General features: G+C 34.0%; 1 protein-coding gene across 1 annotated transcript in view; it reads right to left on the bottom strand.

Moving 5' to 3' along the window:
- Nucleotides 1-20,507, bottom strand: part of CPNE8 (copine 8) — a 255,945-nt gene that overhangs the window by 104,403 nt on the left and 131,035 nt on the right. Inside the window, exons 8-10 of the mRNA XM_004052956.5 lie at nucleotides 15,053-15,156; nucleotides 9,839-9,943; nucleotides 8,574-8,615 (exon numbers count right to left, since the gene is read on the bottom strand). Coding sequence (XP_004053004.2) covers nucleotides 8,574-8,615; nucleotides 9,839-9,943; nucleotides 15,053-15,156 — 251 coding nt within the window. The remainder of the gene's footprint in view (nucleotides 1-8,573; nucleotides 8,616-9,838; nucleotides 9,944-15,052; nucleotides 15,157-20,507) is intronic.

The raw sequence follows: 20,507 nt of genomic DNA, 5'->3' as shown, positions 1-20,507 counted from the left end.
CAGTATTTTGTTGTATAAATTGTGATACTGTTGCAAAATAAGTTTAGCCTGGTAACAAATATTTATACTCTTTTCATAAACATCTGTGTTTATTCCATCTTTTCATGTCATAAAACTATAAATAATTACATAATTAACTTCAGGAAATTCATTCATTCTAGTGACAATGGAGGCAACATTCAATTATTTATTTCTAACAGATGCAAGAGTTGGCAACTGATTGGATTTAGTGGATGACAGCAAGGGCAGGGTTAATATGGCTATGATCTCTCCAGTCTGCAAGGTTCGGGTTGTAGTAATGCCTAGGCCTTACATTCAAGAGATGTAAATCAATAAAGCCAAAGTAAATATAAAAATACAAAGATATCTATCTACCCTCCCACTGATAATTAGTCACTGCTCACCATTTTCTGTGTGCCTGGCTATTACCTCAGCTTCCCAGAACCTTCCCCTGGACTCCCTGGGCCACCCCATAATTCAGCAATTAAAAAGCTGGCTCTGGCAAAGAAAAGGCCTCCCGGGACCCTATTCCCATTGTGCAGCTCCCATCTATTTTGATGGCAGATAAATATTTTCAATATCACCTCTGGTAACCTCACAACAGAATAAAACTTGAGAGAGAAAAGGCAGATTTAGTGGTGAAATTAATATAACTCATTCAGCATCAAATATCAAGAAATATGCTCAATCTGTTCTTGGTAAACAAAGAGTTAACTCTAAAGGCCTCTTCTAGCCATAAGATTCTAATATCACCTTATACCAGAATAAGAATTTAATTTGTATTCCAAATTTGACTGATGACATTCTAATGGAGACGAATTTAAATAGTAAGGTGGTTAAAAATAAAAATTTAAAATATAAATCTATTTGATGATTTGAACTTGATAATTCTCCTGATGGTGAACATTATCGGTATTTAGATATGGAATAAAGCAGAAAAAGTAATTAATCTGAATGACAAGAAAGATGATAGATTCCTGAATATAAAATCTAAGGTACCTGCAAATTGTGAAAACAAGACTAAGAAAATGACATCTAAATTAATTACTCACTATCTGAAGTTTCACCAGAGAAATAAAAGCTCTAATATTATTTAAGGTAATTTCATAATTTGAAAAAGAGGGGATATAAGTATTGATGGAGGACTGAGTGTTGATATAGAAAAATATCAGAGCTGGCAGGGTGTAGTGGCTCATGCCTGTAATCTCAGCACTTTGGGAGGCCGAGACGGGTGGATCACTTGAGCTCAGGAGTTTGAGACAAGCCTGGTCAACATGGTGAAACCCCGTCTCTAATAAAAATACAAAAATTAGCCAGGCATGGTGGTAGACACCAGTAATCCCAGCGACTCAGGAGGCTGAGACAGGAGAATCACCTGAATCTGGGAAGCAGAGGTTGCAGTGAGCTGAGATCACACCACTACACTCCAGCCTGGGTGACAGACAGAGTGAGACTCCATCTCAAATAAAAAGAAAGAAAGCAAGAAAAAGAAAGATATCAGAGCTCTATTTTAAGTCCTCTCTTCTGTATTACTGAAGTAACATAGCAAGAAGCTACTACATTAAAGGCACTATAATCTACACTGTGAAGAATAATATGACAAAACACAGTCCTTGATTTCAGGTAGTTTATAATTACAGAAGTCTCCCCCACCCCTGCCCCCTTAACCATGGTTTCACTTTTTGTGGTTTCAGGTACCTGCTGTCAACTATGACCTGTAAGTTAGGTGAGTACAGTACAATAAGATATTTTGAGAGAGACCACATTCACATAATTTGTATTACAGTACATTATAATTGTTCTATATTATTATTATTGTTCATCTCTTACTGTGCCTAAGGTAAAAATTAAACTTTAAAGTCAGTATGTACGTATAAGAAAAAATACAGCTATATAAAGAGTTCCGTACTATTCATGGTTTCAGGCATCCACTGGGGGTCTTGGAACATACTGTGATATGAAGGACAAGGCAGAAACAAATAACTTCAATATAAGTCATAATGTGTTAGATATGCTGATAAACATTCCAAAGTGGCAAAGTAAACACACAAGAGAGAGGGATTAAATGACTTTCAATGTACAAGGAAAACCTTCTACAAATGACAGCATTGAAATCGGACCTGAACAGAATATCAACAGGCAAAATGAACACAGAAGGGCTTTCCAAATGGTGAGGCCAAGCAAATATGTGGGATAGAAGAGCACAGGACAAACACCAAAACTGCATAGTGAAACTGGCTGAAATACCACTTTCAAAAATCCTGCAAAGATCTTCTAGTAAAGGGCTGGTGTTGAACATTTATATAATTTTCTTAAAAATGTTACTGAAAATGAGAAAAAGCCTTTTCCTCTGAAACATTATCTGAAAGAATCCCAAACCATTCAAGGTAGGCAGGTGGATATATATTTAAAAAAACACATTAAATAAAATTAAAATATTGTATAAAGATTGAAGTCTTTAGTTAAGTCATATTACCTGGAAAAATGTTGAACACATAATGAGTGCTCAATAACAATTTCTTCATAAATTAATAAATATAATTTCTATTGAGTCATAAATAAATGAAGATGTACAGAAGTTAAAAATTGATTACCACTTCAGGTATACTAGATACATATATAATTAAATCGGTCTTTCCTGAGAGCAAGAATTATAGATTAAAGTGAAATGGGACAAAAAATTCACAAGCTAGAGTTGAGAAAAATCATGACCTATATTTTTAGCAGCTGGAAGACTAGATATGTCAATGAATCACATATAGATTATGAAATTCCATTTATCAACATTTTAAGTCTGAAAGAAGTGATACGTAAGGGAACAAGAAAAAGAGACTGAAACTTGCCTGTTAAATACAGGTTTAGGATATTCAGGGTTAACTGCAAGCAAATTGTAGGTTACCATTAAGGGAAGATTCCACAGAGTAAGTGAGGAAACAAAATAAATAAGAAAAATATAAAAGGTTTACAAATGCTTCTTCTAAATGAGTTCTAATGTTTTAGACAATTCACAAATACATTTCAGCAATAGGCAAGGAATCACTTGGTCATGGTAATGCACAATCCCAGAATGAAAACATCAAATGCATTGATCAAATATTATCTTCTAAGGTAACAACAGAAAATGACAGCATTTGTATGGCATTTTGCAGACAAACGAAGTTTGCATTTAATTATATAAATATCATTATTGAAATGACTACATTTGATAAAATACAGAGTGGTAAAAATGAAACTTTTACTCTCTCTGTTCACGAGCGGGGATTTTATGATGGACAGTTCACTAACTCAGCCTTTTCATCAAAGCATCATTTTTCTGGTAGGCAGCAATCTACTTGGTGGCCCATTTACAATCAGTCCCACATCACAACCACATGGTATTAATGCAGCACTGTTCCACTAATGCTCCCTGAATTTTAATTTAAGCCAGAAATTTAGCTGAAAAAACTTCAAGCAATTGAAGCTTTTCAAGGATATCACTACTGATTGCTTTTCAACCAGCACAAGGCAGTTTCTCAGCACTTTAGTTTTTCAATTGTTAAAGTGAGCTTTAAATATTCATCCACCCATCTCAAAAAAAGAAAAAAAAAGAAATAGTGAGAAGTATAGGAATGATTTTAGCATTGTGGTTTAACTTGTTGAAAATTAAATACATTTCAACTGATTATTAATACCAAGGTCAAGCAATGCCTCTAACTCTTAGACCCTTGTCAATCTGTTTCAATAAAAAGAACAGGTAACTATATTTCTTCTATTCTACATTAGCTCAAGATACCTAATTTAATGTCAACTGGTTACATGCTCAACAGCATTACCACATTTTTGTCTGCTTCATAGATTTGTGAGGTGCTTCTTATAGAATTAATTTCAGTTGATGAATTTAGTAAAAAATGCCATCAGAATTCTGACACAAGAGGACACCAGTCCCTGAAGTGCCCAATCTGTGAATATAATTACCACAATTGTCTGAAATACTCTAGCTAGTAAAACAAAATGCGACTGTAAGCAAGTAAAGCATTTTCCACTTTTTTTTTTTTTTTTTTTTTTAGACTGGGGTCTTACTCTGTCATTCAGGCTAGAAAGCAGTAGCATGATAATTGCTGACTGAAGCCTCAACCTCCTGGGCTCAAGCCATCTTCCTGCCTCAGTCTCCCGAGTAGCGAGGACTACAGCCACATGCCACCATGCCCAGCTAATGTTTTTATTATTTTCATAGAGACAGGGTCTTGTTTTATTGCTTTGGCTGCCACTTTAATATTTGACTGACATATTCTCTCTAGATTGAAAGAGCACATTGCCTTATTGGTTTTCTATGAGTAAATATACATACAAAATAATACAGATATCTGACCAGCTTTTCCCCATTTTATAAGGAGTCGATTCTAGACTTCTACTAAATGCAGACAAACATTTCATCTGATATAAAGTTACTTATGATGCATATTACATGGACTTCATTAAAGTCTACATAGTACCAACCAATATGGCCGCCCCTAGCCACATGCTGCTATAACTTCAAATGTAGTTAGTCTGAATTGAGATGTGCTGTAAACATAAAATGTATACCACATTTCAAAGACTTAGTATTTTTAAAAAGTAAAAATCCTTCTTAGTAATTTTGTATTGATTCTATATTAAAATGACAATATTCGGGAAACACGGGATTAAATAAAATGTATTAGTACATTAATCTCACTGGTTTATTTTTACTTTGTAATGTTGTCACTAGAAAATATAAAATTATATATGTGACTTGCATTATATTTCCATTGTACAATGTTAGTCCAAGTTCTCAAAAAACATCCACTGAGCAAATAATGTTTTTTAGTAAGAAGAATTAAAAGTTCTGGATCAACAAATACGGTAAAAAATGACACATGTACAGGATTTAGGACAAATATTAATGACGACGGGAATACAAAAATAAGTAATAGGAAACAGTCGCTGTTGATCATTATGTCATGAAACATAATGAGTCCTATCATAGTCACTCTGATTTTTTAAAAAAATCTACATTGGACAATTTTGTCAGATTAAAAAAACATGTAAAAAGTGTAATAACCATGTTATTAGACCACACATAATCATAAGCTTCATATCAATTTGTATAATAATCCACACAGTGATCATTATTATTAAATTATAAAATTAATATCTGGATTTTAAAAAACGTTTATGTATCATATTTTATTGGAGACTAATGCGCCTTTCAAATTTCATACATAAGACAAGTTATTGCATTAAAAGGGTTATCAAGAATTATTTTAATTTTGCTTTTTATATGGCGTCCACAAACTGATCATTTTGCTAACATTGAAAAAGGTTTCTTGGTGAAAATGTATTATATAGAATTATACACTAAATTTTCTACATTAAAATATAGATCTATTTTTGGATTAATAAAAGAGCACTTTACTCAAACATTAAAAAGGTATTAAACTTACACTTACAAAATTAAAATCCATTCCCCTAATTATTCTATTAATCATATAATTCATTTCCAAGGAATGTTTAAATTTCACCAAACAATTTTCCCCTCCCGATCTCACCCCTTTATTTTCAGTCTTTAACTCCCTAGACTTCTTTTGAACATGTTGTTAATGATGGTATAGTAAGATGAGTATTTAAAAATGCATTAATATATCCTCCAGCACTGCCAATCTTCCCCCCAAGCAGTTGATGACCCAATGACAAAATATGCTTATCAAATCTCAATATCTAAATAGTTTCTTTGCTTTTAAATCTGATGTCTCAAAAGTAAATTATTATTTCTTGTTGAAAAATATTTTTCCTATCTAATGGCACAAATCATCTGTGAACAAACTCTCGCTTTCTCTCTCTCTATTCTTGCTCTTATTATAGCTCTCATTCGCTTCATCTAAGCCACCTCTTTTTCACATTTCACTGGTCCTTTCAATGTCTATTAGGATTCTTTCAGAGTCTGTAATACTCATTTCTTTCTACCTAACTTCTAGTTACATAAAAACTGTTACCAAGAAATGCTTTACCCACTTTTCCAGACAATATACAATTTCAGATAATAAAAAAATTATGTTAGATTGTTTCTTAAATTTTCCTTATAGTCTTCATAACTATCACATTAAAGTAGCACAGAATAAGTCCAATGTCCAGGTTGAAGCCTTTCACTTAATGCCAGGAATTACGATTACAATGCTATAAAAAAGACAGTGCAATAGTTATGAATATACTATTGGAAGCGAACTGCCAGGGTTCAAGCCCTGGTTCCACCATTGATTAGTTTTGCGACTTTAGGCAAGTTACTTCTTTGCCTCAGTTTCTTTACCTGTAAAAGGTAATTAATGTAGTACCTATCATTTATTGTGAAAATTAAAAAAGGAATAACATTAAAAATGCTTAGAGAATACCTGGTATGTTAGAAACTTTCAATAAATCATATCCTGAATAGGAATGCTCAAAATGCTCAAGTCAGGAAAAAAGATAATTAAATTCCAAGGTAATTCTGATCTTCAAAGCTATTCAAAATTCTTGTGGCTCAGAAATAGATTGGAGACAATAGGAGAGTCACAGAAACTCATCATTTGAAGGAAGACAATACAATATCTATAATTTCAGCAAATTTAGGATTGAACATCTATGGATGTGGATGAAACCTAAATTTACACCCCTTGTTTATTAGTGGTTAAATTAAAACCATTTCCCAAAGTTTTAAGCCATTTCTCATGTGCCCAAAAATGCTCTTGTCTCTAATTCTAATGTAATATCACATACATTTCTGTTACATTAGGATTAGAGACAAGTTCTATTTAGAAATAACTCCAAAAACAGTTTTTATATTTTCACACTGAAAATCAGTCAGATTTGCTTCAGCCTCAAGGATTGTGTTTTGCAAAATTAAAGGAGCTCTGGCAGTGAGCTGCACTTTTTGTTTCTAAATGGGAAATGGGTTAAAAATTACTAGGCAAAAGCCACCACTTTTGCCTATTCACAATTAAAATATAAAATAGGGTATATAATACAGGGCATAAAGTCCTTTACTCAGATTGGCATTATTTCCTTTTCTATTATTCTGAGCAGCAAAACTCATTATCTCAGTGAATCAAGTTTAGTAAAGCAATGGAGCATAAATCCCTATGGAAAAATAGAAAGTTTTCTGATAAGATTTCTCCAGAATGCACATAGAACTAAATAATACATTAACCAAATGAATACCTGGTAGAAACGTAAAGATCAGTAGCACAGCATGGATTATTATGAAGTTATCTCTAAGAGCAAACTTCAAATCAGTGTTATAACTCTTTTTCATAATAATGTTTGTGATACAACTTAAAGACTGAAATATTTGAGCCTTATATACTTATTTGGTAGCAGTTAAAGTGTGGAATAATAATCTCCACTTCTCTCCCCATCTTCTCTTATCACTTCTTGAAAGAAAAAAAGATGCTATTTGCATCAAATTCCAGGACACTTATTGCACAGTGTGTGTGAGTAAGCATATGGGCAAGTGTCATACACATGCTGGCATGTGGCTCTCCAACTGAGCAACTTTCTGCCAATGCAGCAGAAGGGAAGAGAAGGGGGTGCCCCCTCAGCACAGGCCAGCCTTCTTGAACTTGTTCCTGTATTCACAGGAGTGTTCAGGTATCCAGGCACTTTCATCCCTTTGGGGGTTGGTTTCTGGCTTGTACACGATGCAGAGAGAAAAGCATTATTTAGCTTTAACCTCATGTTTCAGCTCCTTTATCAGTGAGCTATGGATTTGAGTTTAGAACACACATCGACTGAAAAATTAAAAGTAACATTTGCTTTCCCATTTATCATTCTCCTTTGATATCCACATATTCAGCCCTTTCAGGGAGCACCTAGAGAGGCAGTAGTCTAGGGCAAAATGGGATTTGAGCATTTCTGGGTCCTTGGCTTAAGATCATTTTACAAACATCTCATCATCATCCTACGAAGATGACAGTAGAAACAAAATATGCTTAAAAAAGAAAAAAATGTGTTTCCTCTCTTTTAGTCTTTAATATCCACTTTGATATGCAGAGGACTACAGTGATTGCAGAGCTCTGAACAACTATTTGGTCTGGCAATGACCAGACACAATTCTCGAGTTTTGTTGTGTGGTGTGTATATATATTATATATATATGTATGTGTATATACACATACATATATATATAATATATATACACATACATATATATATATATATATATAGGCAGAGTTGGCTGGTGAATGCAAAGCTTACTTGTGTTCCCTTGAAGAGTATGGGATATCAATGTCATAGAAATGTTCAGAGAAATTTTGAAATGCAGAAATTTGATACTCACTACAGCTATAAAACTAGACATCTATAATCATCAGATTCAAGTTGAAAATCTTTACTAAGTTACTGGAAATAAGAAAAACCTCTATTTTCATCTCGAGGTTGGAGAAAATATGCTCATTTTAAAATTTCATGTAAATGCATCAGTAACATTTGGAAAAACAAAACAAATATGCCATCTAAAAATTACAATTTAAAAATGTGGTCATTTCAATGTATGTGCCTCTTAAAGTACACCCAGTTCAAGAGTAAGAAGATAAGAACTGTCTTACCTTCCATCTCGGTCCCAGTCATACACCTCTACTTTGATTGTTCTGTACATGAGAAAAACATACACATAAAGTTACTTAGTAAGATCAAAATAATGTATGGTTGAGAATTTAAAAATAAGTTGATTTTCTTAGATAAAACAATGTATGCCTGCAGATTTTACATATGAATTTGAAGTTAATTTTGCTAATTTCATTACTATAATCCAATTCGCATCTTAAAACAGGCTTCTAAAATCTTCATTGATTCCTTAAAGAGAGTAAGGAGAGTCTACAGGGGAAGCATGTGCAGTTTGATAGAGCTCCTCAAAGGGATGGTATGCACCCACTTCTCCACTCTTGAAAATTACTGTCTTGGAGCAGTGTTTCTCAAACTCAGCAAAGATCAGAATCATATGGAGCACTTGTCAAAACATGGATTATTGGACCTCTCTCCTGGAGTTTCTGATTAAGCAGGTCTGGATTGGGGCCAGATAATTTGAATTTCTATGAGATCACCAGGTGATGCTGACTGATGCTGCTAATCAGGAAGAACATTATGACTTTCTTAGGAACTTTTCTAAGAACTTTCTTAGGAAAAAATGAGTCCAGCAAAATAAAGATATGAACTTATTAAATGAAAAGAATGATAGTCAAGTGGCATGATAAATTTCAAAGAAAACTTAATAATAGTTCTATGATATGGGTTAATTAAACTATTTTTCTATCATATGTAACAAAATGAAGATTGAGATTTTTACTTTTCATTTGCTTTTCTTTTGGGATGGATGGGGTTTTTATATTATAATCATACAATAAAGTTTCATAAGAAAAAAACTTTGATATTAAGAAATCTTCAGGTATATTGTGGGAAAATCCTCAGGACCACCTTACCCAGGTAATTGTGAAACATTAAAATCTCCTGTGCTATAACTATGGAACTTTCGTGAATCAGCAACCATGAGTTACGCCAAATAACATTTTCAAGAGTATTTCAGGGTTGATAATATGTCTAAGCATAGTGTTGCAACTTTCGTGTTTCTACTTGTTCCACTCTAGAAGGACTGTACTATAGAAAAGGCTTAGGGCAATGAAGATTCTGAAATAACTTTTGAATAATAAATTAAAATTTAAAGCAAATATGCAACGTATTTTAGCATTTAAATATTTTCATTTTTGGAAAATAAGTTTAACCAAATTTTAATTAGCCAACTTATCCCACTTCCTCAAATCACCGTAGATTTTTTTAAAAGTTATTTGAAGATTTTTGAATAAACTATCCTTCTTACCTGTCATAGTCTCCATTACATAATGCTCTGACTGAGATCTTGAATGCTTGCCATACTGGATTTAGAGTGTTTTTGACAACTTCTGTCTTGTGACAAATTGTAAAACTATAAAGAAAGAGTTTTCAGTTATTTGCATGCTTTGACTATTTTAATTGATCTATTGTTTTAGTAGCCATTCCTCTGTTTACTTTGTGTTCAGAATAGTCAGTTCTGCTGTTGCTGCTACATATTACTTCATGGAAAGAGATACGTGATTTTAAAACCTGAAAGATCACCTTACCATAACCTACTTTGCAATAAATTTACCAAAAGCAATCTGAAAATTCAATAAATCCTAAAGTTGTTTTGTAAACAATCTCTGTAAAAATTGTGGCGACATGCTGATGGAGTGAAAAATATCCATAGGTCCCTAAGAATATGAGGATCACCAGCAACTTGGAGAAGAACAGCTTTGTTGGAGTGTTGAGAAGAGAAACCTGGTTTTAGAGTGGGTTTAAGAAAGAGAAGAGAAACTGAGGCACAGTGTGTGAACTTTTAGTCTAGCTGTGAAGAAAAAGAAAAAAGTTAGGCTAATTTAAGGGAAAAGAAAGGATGAATCACAGGAAAGGTTTTTGGTGTTCTTGTTTTTACTTTTAATTTTTGTTTTCAAGATGGAAGAAATAACAGCAAGGTTGTCTGGTAAAGGAAAAGATCTGGCAGAAAGGAAGCCACTTCTGATGCATGAGAGAAAGGTGGGAGCAATGTTTTTGTTTTGTTTGTTTGTTTGTTTGTTTTTGAGACAGAGTCTCTGTCGCCCAGGCTGGAGTGCAGTGGCGTGATCTTGGCTCACTGCAACCTCTGCCGCCCGGGTTCATGCAATTCTCCTGCCTCAGCTTTCCGAGTAGCTGGGATTACAGGCGCCTGCCACTGCACCCGGCTAATTTTTGTATTTTTAGTAGAGATGAGGTTGCACCATCTTGGCCCAGCTCATCTTGAACTCCTGACCTTGTGATCCACCTGCCCCGCCCTCCCAAAGTGCTGGAATTACAGGCGTGAGCCACTGTGCCCAGCCGGGAGCAATGTCTTTTAAGCAGGTGAGAGTAGATGGGATCCTGAGCATCAGTGGAGGAGCTGCCCTTGAGAGGCCAGACAGTCATTCTGCAAGAACATTCAGGAAGGCAGAGTACATGGGTTGATGTTGTGGTGGGATCATGAGGAAGCTCTCCAATTGCCACCATTTTCTTATGAAAGAGGATGCATGACAATGAGCAAAGAAGGAGGATGGGACATAAGTGATAAAGTGTCTGGGATAAAGAAAATGTTCATAGATTAGGAAAAAGGAGTAGAATTCCTCGGGAGCCCCAAGGGCCCATTTAAGTTTAACATCACATCATGAATCTATAGAAAGACCACTTAGTGTGTGGGTTCTTTCTTTATCTAAACTATTGGTTCTATATATCTAAAGAATTCCTAAGGGAAGGAAGACAGCAATTCACAATAGGGGGCAGAATTCATGAAGCCTTAAGCTCGGTTTTCTGATTCAAATTCCAGTGTCATTTCCACAAAACTATTCAATCTTAAGACATCAATCAGCTCCTGGAAATGTTCTTCCTTCATGTGAATTTATGCAGCAGTTTCTGAGCTAGAAGCATTCAAAGTGGTCTTCACTGAAACAATACATAAACCTTCATCAAGACCTTAGTCATAAAGTGTTTCAAATGCAATTATCAAACAGTAATGACACATGAAAATATTAATAAATACCATAGTGAATATACTGTCCCTAACCCCCATGATGAAATATTCCCCCTTTGATAAGTCCTCAAGTTCATTTTCCTACTCTCAAACAAGAGGGATTTGTTTCTATTAAGAGATAAGATAGAAACATAATACTTTATGAAAGGATCAAGTTTTTATTACAAGACTTACGGCATCCGTGCCTTCTCCTTCCAGGCAGTATCCTCACCCACCTAAGGAAACTCGTGTCATTAAATTGACAGAGCCCAGGAAAATGTATCTGTGGTCAAATGTTCTCAGAGCTGACTCACCTGAAGCAATTTAGGAGTCAATGGGGGAAAAGGCATTACAAGTAAAACAGAGGGGCAGACAGAGAAGACTCTTGAAGGGTAATGAAGATGTCTAAAGCTGAAGAAGAAAATCAAAGTGGATAGGGCAAGTTAGGGGAGAGCTGTAGGGGCTCAGAACACAGAGAAAAGGCAAAGGTACCAAAAAATTGTTAAGAAAAATTCATAGAAAACAAATTACAGAGGGAAGGCAGAGCTGTATGTTGGTTTGTTTCAGAAACAATATATTCATTAAGATATATTCATAAAAATAAAATACATTCTTAAAGATCTGCAAAGGGGAATTTCTTCTCTTGTATCATATTCTAATATACAGCAAGTCTTTGGTATGGTGATAGATACAGATAGCTAAATAGATGCTATCTAGATAGATGACAGGAAGAGAGAGAGAAAGAGAGAAAAACAGAGACAGAGAGAGAGACTAGACTGAGAGACCAACTGACCATCTTCAGACCAACATGTTCAACTATCTACTGACTTTTTGGCCTCTTTGCTTATGGTTAAATCAAAATTTCTCTTATATTCCTAGTGTCACCAGCTGCAGTAATTAAATACTTTTGACACTTGAAACATTTCCTCTGAGGGAAGGCATGTCCTTCTAACTGAGATATTTATGAGGCAGGTAGTCATTTATTGCCTATTAATCATTCTCATTTCTAATGTATTAGATATCATATATACAGGAAAACCTCATTGGTAAGAATTCCAGTGCTGGTGTAACTCATAAAAATTCTGCCAGGAGTCCAGTGCAGCTTTGCCTAACATTCAGAAGTATTTCTATATAAATATAATGTGTGTGTTACAAATAGTATTATAAAAATATATTTTTATTGAATAACTGGTATTAAGATACTTTAAGTGAGGTCATTTACCAAAACTAGCTATTCCAAAGGAAAATTATTACCCAATCATATATAAATATCAAGCTACTAAATAAATGTCAAAGCAAGAATATGAGTATAAGATCATATAGTATGAAGGCTTTTAATTAATACTTCCAGTAGAAATTAAGTTTTTGTCTTTCTTATGAAATAAGCCACAAATACACTAGGTATTAGGAAATTTTTGAAATAGTCCTATATTAAAAAATATTTAAAATAAAGCTAGAATCTTTGCAGTTAAAAATGGAGACAAAAAGTCAGGCATAAAAGCACCTGTATACACTCAAAATACAACAAAGCCTATGTGTGCGTATACATACATAAAATATCTGGACCAAGCTGGCAAACTAGGTTTCTGTGTGTAAATATAAACGGAAAGTTTTCTGAAATGAGATTCACCAACTTTTAAAAATAGTTTTTTCAAATTAGTTGACATTTTTGGATTCGTTGTATTTTTCTTAATATTTAGATTTTATTTAATGAGTGAACATCTTTTTTTAATTTTTTTTTTAAGATGGAGTTTCACTCTTTTTGCCCAGGCTAGAGTGCAATGGCACGATCTTGGCTCACTGCAACCTCCGCCTCCCAGGTTCAAGCAATTCTCCTGCCTCAGCCTCCCAAGTAGCTGGCATTACTGGCATCTGCCACCACGCCCAGCCAATTTTTTGTATTTTTAGTAGAGACAGGGTTTCACCATGTTGACCAGGATGGTCTCGATCTCTTGACCTCATGATCCGCCCGCCTTGGCCTCCTACAGTGCTGGGATTACAGGCGTGAGCCACCACGCCTGGCCGTGAACATCATTTTTACAAGCATAATACATTTTTTAATAAAAGTATCACTAGGAGCATTAGATGTGTGATAAAGTGAAATTTTACAATTGTACAACTAATCTTTATAAAGAAAACTAATAAGAATAAAAATAGAAAATTCAGGGAGCAAGTAGTTCATAAGAACATTTTCATTCAAGAAATTCGGAATCATTCTTGAGGTTTTCCTCTATTTTCGAAATGCCTGGCAAATATTATTTTCTTCACTCTGCAACATTTTTCTTATGAATAAAATTAGTGTTCAGATGCATATGACACTGACATTTTTACCACCAAAAAGAAGGGAAATACACAAAATCTAATAGTATAACACTATAGCAAATATATCCAACAGTTGCTCAGTAGCTGCATCAACAAACATCTCCCAATAAGTAGACCACCATTTTAAACTGGCCAGTGCATTCACTTTGAATAGCAAACTGTCTATATTATGCAACATTTTATACTTATTATATAACAACACATTGTATAGTTTCATATATAAGTGCAGCATTTTTTCCCATTCTATTCCCCTCATTTTTAATTTCCAAATAACATGTTCTCTTTAGCTGATATATTACACATAGTTAAAAAAACAAAAAAGAAAATATTAACTATACATAATAATAATATTAGCTAATGTTTAAGTTCTTCTTATGTGTTGGACAAACAGTAATTTTTTTGTATAGTAACTAATTTAATCTGATCAACAACCCTGTGAGGTAGCTATGATTACTACCCCATTTTACAGATGAGGAGAAAACGGAATCTCACATAGGTTAAAAACTTGCCATAGTACTATAGCTATTAAGTAGCAAGGTTATTATTTAAATCTAGACAACAGAAATTAGCCATATTATTAACAACTAAACATTCTCACAAATACTAATAGTACAATATGAATCACAAAGAACAAGTCAGATATATTTAATAGCAGAGCCATACATATTAAATTATGGTCTATAACTCATAAGGACATATTCAAAATTTATAGAAACTAGTCTAATCATAACTGGCAAAAGTATTCAAATTACTAGAATATAATGAACATTTTTATTGAAAGTTAGTCTCAGATATTATTGGCAAAAAAAACCCATAAGCTCCATATCCTTCTCTAAGAAAATGGTTTTGGTTCAAATCTGTAACAAAATATATTTGTTTCAGCATTCAGGTTTTCACAAAATATAATTCTTCTAAACTATTAACTCAATGTTATAATTGTATAACAAATAAAGAGGAAATATTTCTATGAAACTAGAAATTGTTCATTTTAAGTATCAGACAAAACATAAAATGTTTATAAAGTTGCACATTATTTTGAGATGCAAAAATCATATCAATTTTTAAAATCTCAAACTATTTTACTTCATTTATCAATTTAATGAGCTTCTCTGAGAAAAATAATTATAATTCAAGTATCATCATTACCATATAGTTGAAATGCATAAAAGATAAATCTACCTGCCATCTTCATTACTTCGATAAAATACAAGGAAAGGATCTGATTTTCCAAAGAAGTCCTTCTTGTCCAATTTGTTTGCACAAAATTGCATCAAAACAGTATCCTAAAAACAAAATTAATAAAACAGTTCAAGATTTGGGCTATAAATAACTAGAAACTGAAGATCACAAACAAGACTTGACAAGAAAACATATTTGCTATTTTAATGCAAATGGCCAAGTTTGGGAGAATCCCAGACAACATAAAATTGCTTTTTAAAGGGTTATATGACTTTAAAAATTTTGCTGGTAATTTTCATTCTAATTACAAAACTATTACTTTCCAAAAACTTTTAACATTTTTCCTTTGAAAAGTGATATTAAGCTAAGTGATGCCAGGTACTCAATTTTATAATATAGGATCCTCATTCATATCTTCAGTTATACAGGTACACATTTTTAGAACATAGTTAAAAAAATTCCTGTTCATTAAGGAAATATTTACTAAATTTTTACTACATATCTAGTATGTATAAAATGTTGAGATGTACTAGATGATTAGATGGGGAATAAGAAAGATAAACACTGACCACATAGTTTATAATCTGGGGACAGGAAAGTTCCTACTTTCTTAATCATATACAAGTGTAGTATAATGAATCAGTAACCACATTTAATAACAATTTTCTTCTGTAACTGAAATTACAATTTGCATGTTAATTATTATGTCAAATCGATCATTTAAACCAATTTATGTACTCAAACACTCGCAGCTACATGATTTAAAGGAAAACAAGCTAGGGTATCATAACACATTATTGATAACCATTTTTAAAGTAGAAAATGTATTGTTATTTAAAATCAAAATAAATACTTTTGTGGGGTTGTGTGTGTGTGTGTGTGTGTGTGTGTGTGTTGTTTTTGTTTTTGTTTGAGACGGAGTCTCGCTCTGTCACCAGGCTGGAGTGCAGTGGCATGATCTCGGCTCACTTCAAGCTCCATCTCCTGGGTTCTCTCCATTCTCCTGCCTCAGCATCCTGAGTAGCTGGGACTACAGGCACACGCTGCCACGCCCAGCTAATTTTTTTGTATTTTTTTTTAGCAGAGACGGGGTTTCACCGTGTTAGCCACGATGGTCTCTATCTCCTGACCTCGTGATCCGCCTGCCTCAGCCTCCCGAAGAGCTGGGATTACAGGCTTGTGTGTTTTTTAACTGAACAGGAAAGCTTAAAATGTCGGAAAGAGGTGAAGTGGCAAAGTAATTCAGATTAAACAAAGAGGTTACAATTTTGAATATTATGTGATAAAATGTTAACAATGTCTGAAAAAGCATTCCCTTATTCATCACTTCTTTATCTTACAGAGTCCAGCAATACTTACTAAGTATACACCTAAACTTTTAATTATTTCCTTTCAGTAATTCCAGAAGACTACAGAAAACATGATGCTACCTTTATCATTCATTTATTCATTCATTTTCTTATTTAGCAAACATTTAGCAAGCAATAGTCAAGCTAGAATCTTGGAATAGGGTAATGAACAAGGCAGTATCTACCCTTGGAAAAGTCAGATTTCTTAATTTCTACATTTTCAAAAGTATTGGTATAGTGTTATTTGATTTTACTTTTAGCATGTAGCTGTGATGACTTCTATCAGAGGAACATTTATAACAGAGCAGGAAATACATTCTAGCAAGGTATAGTGACAATAGAGGTAAGGACAATATGGACATCACTATCACCTCAAACCTCTCAAGCATATCATGTTCTTTTTAAATTCGAGGTTTAAAGATCAAAAATTCTATACTATCTATTATAGAAGCAGTGAAATAATCATTCTGGATGATCAAATTATAAAATCAAAGGCAGCATTGAAAAGGACGAGCTGTTTGGTTTAGTTTGTTTATTTTGAATGTCCTTTCATTTCCATATATATTTAAATGCCCTTGGGAGAGAATGGCTAAGAACATGGGGACATTCCAAGGACATTGTTCTCGCAGAAAAACATTACACTTTAACACATTTCTCCCAAAGCACCTGGACCAAAATATAAACTTCCAAGATACATTCTGTATACTTACAATGCATAATAGATAAATGAAATGTGTTTATTTCAAATAGATTGTGAATAAAACATCAGAGGTGTATTATTATAAAAGCATGAATTTTCATAGGCTCACTGGTAAATGTAATACTAAATTTAATTTTTCAAATTATATTCCTTAGGGCTTGCAAAATGAATAACTGATTCAAAATAAAGATTTATTTCAATGAAGAAAATTATATAACCTTAGGAAAAATAATGTTCTTGCAATTACCTAGGTTAACAACTTAGCAGGGATTAAATGGTACATTTGTATCAAGCACAAAATACATCTTGTTTGAGAGGAAAGTATTTATATACTTTTAGAAATACACTAGCATCACTGCAAAGTTTTGTTTTGTTTTGCTTTGTTTTTATGCCTTATGCTTAATGTCACCTAATACATTTTTTAAGACCTCTCTTTAATACTCCACATATAACGACCGTTCTATTGCATAAAGACACTTGGATGTTTCACAGGCACTTCTAACATATTCCAATCTGAACATCTAACGTCTATCCACAAACTTGCTTCTCCTATAATTTTCCCAGCTCAGTTAGTGGCATTGTCATTCACTCAAGTGCCCAAGGAAGCCATCCTTGACTCTTCTATTTTCCTGATCCTTTATCCAGTCCACCACCATCGGTTGCACCATTTACCTCTAAAATTTTGCTCAAAGCTTTACTTTGGCTCTGCTGCCACCACCTCAGTCCAGTTCAATCTTATTTCTCACCCAGACATGTTCAGTGACATTTATTCCTTACTCCCACTTCGACTCTTTGATGTATCCAATCCATTCTCCATTCAGCAGACAGAATAAAATTCTTGAAACATGAAAAATTCATGTTGCTCACAACTTAAAATGCTTTAAGGCTTTCTCTTGCATTTAGGAAAAATGCAGAACCTTTAACATGGTCCGCAAAGGCCAACATCTAATGGGTTCTGACCAGCCTTTTCCACCTTCGACTGGCAATGTTTTAGCTCAATCAACTCCCACTGCTCACCCCTGGCCATCTCACATCAGACCCACACATGCCTTTCCCACCTCAGGACCTTATACAGCTGTGTCTGCTGGAATTCTTATCCTTGGGCTGGCAAACACTACTCCTTCTTTAGGTCTTAGCTTAAATGTCACTTTCACAAAGAGGCCCAGTGATCCCCCCAAGGCTTAATATAAATTAGATCCCTGCTGTACTCTCATAATATATTTGAATCATTTGTCACATATCGTGACATATATTACCTGCATAGTCAGCCGACTAATGTCTCTCTTTCCCACAAACTATGTGTTCATTAAAAACAAGGACCAGGGTTGGGGGTTGTGGTGTTGTCTTTTGTACTGTTTTTTTCTTGCCATTCTATTCTAAGCATTCATTCCAAGGACATAATAACATTTTGTAAACACTGTTCAATCAATCAATCAATCAAAACAAAAAATATACTTTATGAAAAATTTCAAGCTACTTTTAAAATACTACATAAAAGGCCAGGCATAGTGGCTCATGACTGTAACCCCAGCACTTTGGGAGGGCAAGGGGGGCTTGGATCACTTGAGTCTGGGAGTTCAAGACCAGTCTGGACAACACAGTGAGACCACATCTCTATCAAAAAAAAAAAAAAAATTAGCCAGGTGTGGTGGTGCCTGCCTATGGTCCCAGCTAGGAAGGAGACTGAGGTGGGAGAATCACTTGAGCCCAGGAGCTCAAAGCCTGTAGTTAGCCAAAATTGTGCCACTGCACTTCAGCCTGAGTAATAGAGTGAGACCCCGTATTTAAAAAAAAAAAATACTGATTGAAGATACACTCCCAACATAATTTCTAAACTACATTAGTTTTTACTGTGTCATTTAATTAAATATAAAATTTGCATTTGAATAAAACTATCAAAATAAGTTGAGATAATTAGGATTATTACACTACAAATAAATATTTGTATAAATTTATGACCTATACATCTCTTAAATGCTACCATTTCTTTCCTGTAGAGTATCCATCTAAAGGAAGTATTAATAATATTCACATTTTTAGAAGAAAACATAGAGCCTTGTGATATTGGCCTTGGATATTATTTCTTGGATATGATACAAAAGCATATGCCACAAAAGCAAAAATACACGTGGGACTGCATCAAACTACAAAGCTTCTGCTCAGCAAAGGAAACAATCAACAGAATGAAAAGGCAACCTACAGAATGGGAGAAAATATGCTGTGGTTGCTATGACTTGTTTGTCCCTACCAAAGCTCATGTCAAAATTTGATCACCAGTGTGACAGTGCTGGGAGGTGGGGCCCCATGGAAGGTGTTTGGGTTATGGGTGCGAATCCCTCATAAATAGGTAGGTGCTGCTTTCACAGTCTTGAATGAGACTGGATTAATTCCCTCAGAATGAGTTCATTCTATTAAGAGTGGGTTTTTATAAAGCTAGGGTGCCCCTCAGGTTTCCCTATGTTCACAAATGTCTGCTTCCACTTTCACTTTCTCTGCCACATTGTGAAACAGTATAAAAGCCCTTACCACAAGCCAGTGCCATGCTCTTGAGCTTCTCAGCTGGTAGAAGAGTGAGCTAAATAAACTTCTTTTTAAAAATAAGTTACCTACTCTCAGGTATTCTTTTATTGCAACACAAAATGGACTAAGATACTGTATACTATAAAGGTTAATTTCCAAAATATATAAGGAACTCCTACAAATCTTCAAAAATATTGGAAAAACTAAAAATAAATAAAAATAAAAAATAGAAAATCAACCCAATTTAAAAATGGGCTAAGAACCTGAATAAGCATATTTCTAAGGACATACAAATGACCAACACACATATGAAAGGTGCTCAACATCACCAATCATCAGAGAAATGCAAATCCATACAAAAGATTAGCTCACACCTGTTAGAATGCCTACTATCAAAAAACAAATGCAAAAGGAAGAAGTGTCAGTGAAGACGTAGAGAAAAGGAAACCCTTGTACACTGTTGGTAGGAATGCAAATTGGTGCAGCCACTGTGGAAAATAGTAGGAGGTTCCTCAAAAATTAAAAGCAGCAATACTGTATGATCCAGCAATCCCACTTCTGGGTATATATCCAAAGAAAGAGACTGAAATCAGTATCTTGAAGAGATATCTGAACTCTCATGTTCATTCTAGCATTATACACAAATAAGTCAAGATATTGAAGCAAATGAAGTGTCCATCAACAGATGAATAGATACAGAAAATGTTTTATATATATATATAAAATTTATACACACACATATATATATATATATATATATAACAATGGAATATTATTCAGCCTTAAAAAGGAAGAACATCCATCCATTTGCAACAAGGTAGATGAGCCTGGAAGACACTATATAAGTGAAATAAGCCAGCCATAAAAAGATAAATACTACATATTG

This window comes from Gorilla gorilla, chromosome 10 (genome assembly GCF_029281585.2).
Source record: "Gorilla gorilla gorilla isolate KB3781 chromosome 10, NHGRI_mGorGor1-v2.1_pri, whole genome shotgun sequence".
In the NCBI taxonomy this organism is placed as follows: Eukaryota; Metazoa; Chordata; class Mammalia; order Primates; family Hominidae; genus Gorilla; species Gorilla gorilla.
Note: the sequence above shows the minus strand (reverse complement) of the source record. Positions and strands in the feature narration are given on the sequence as shown.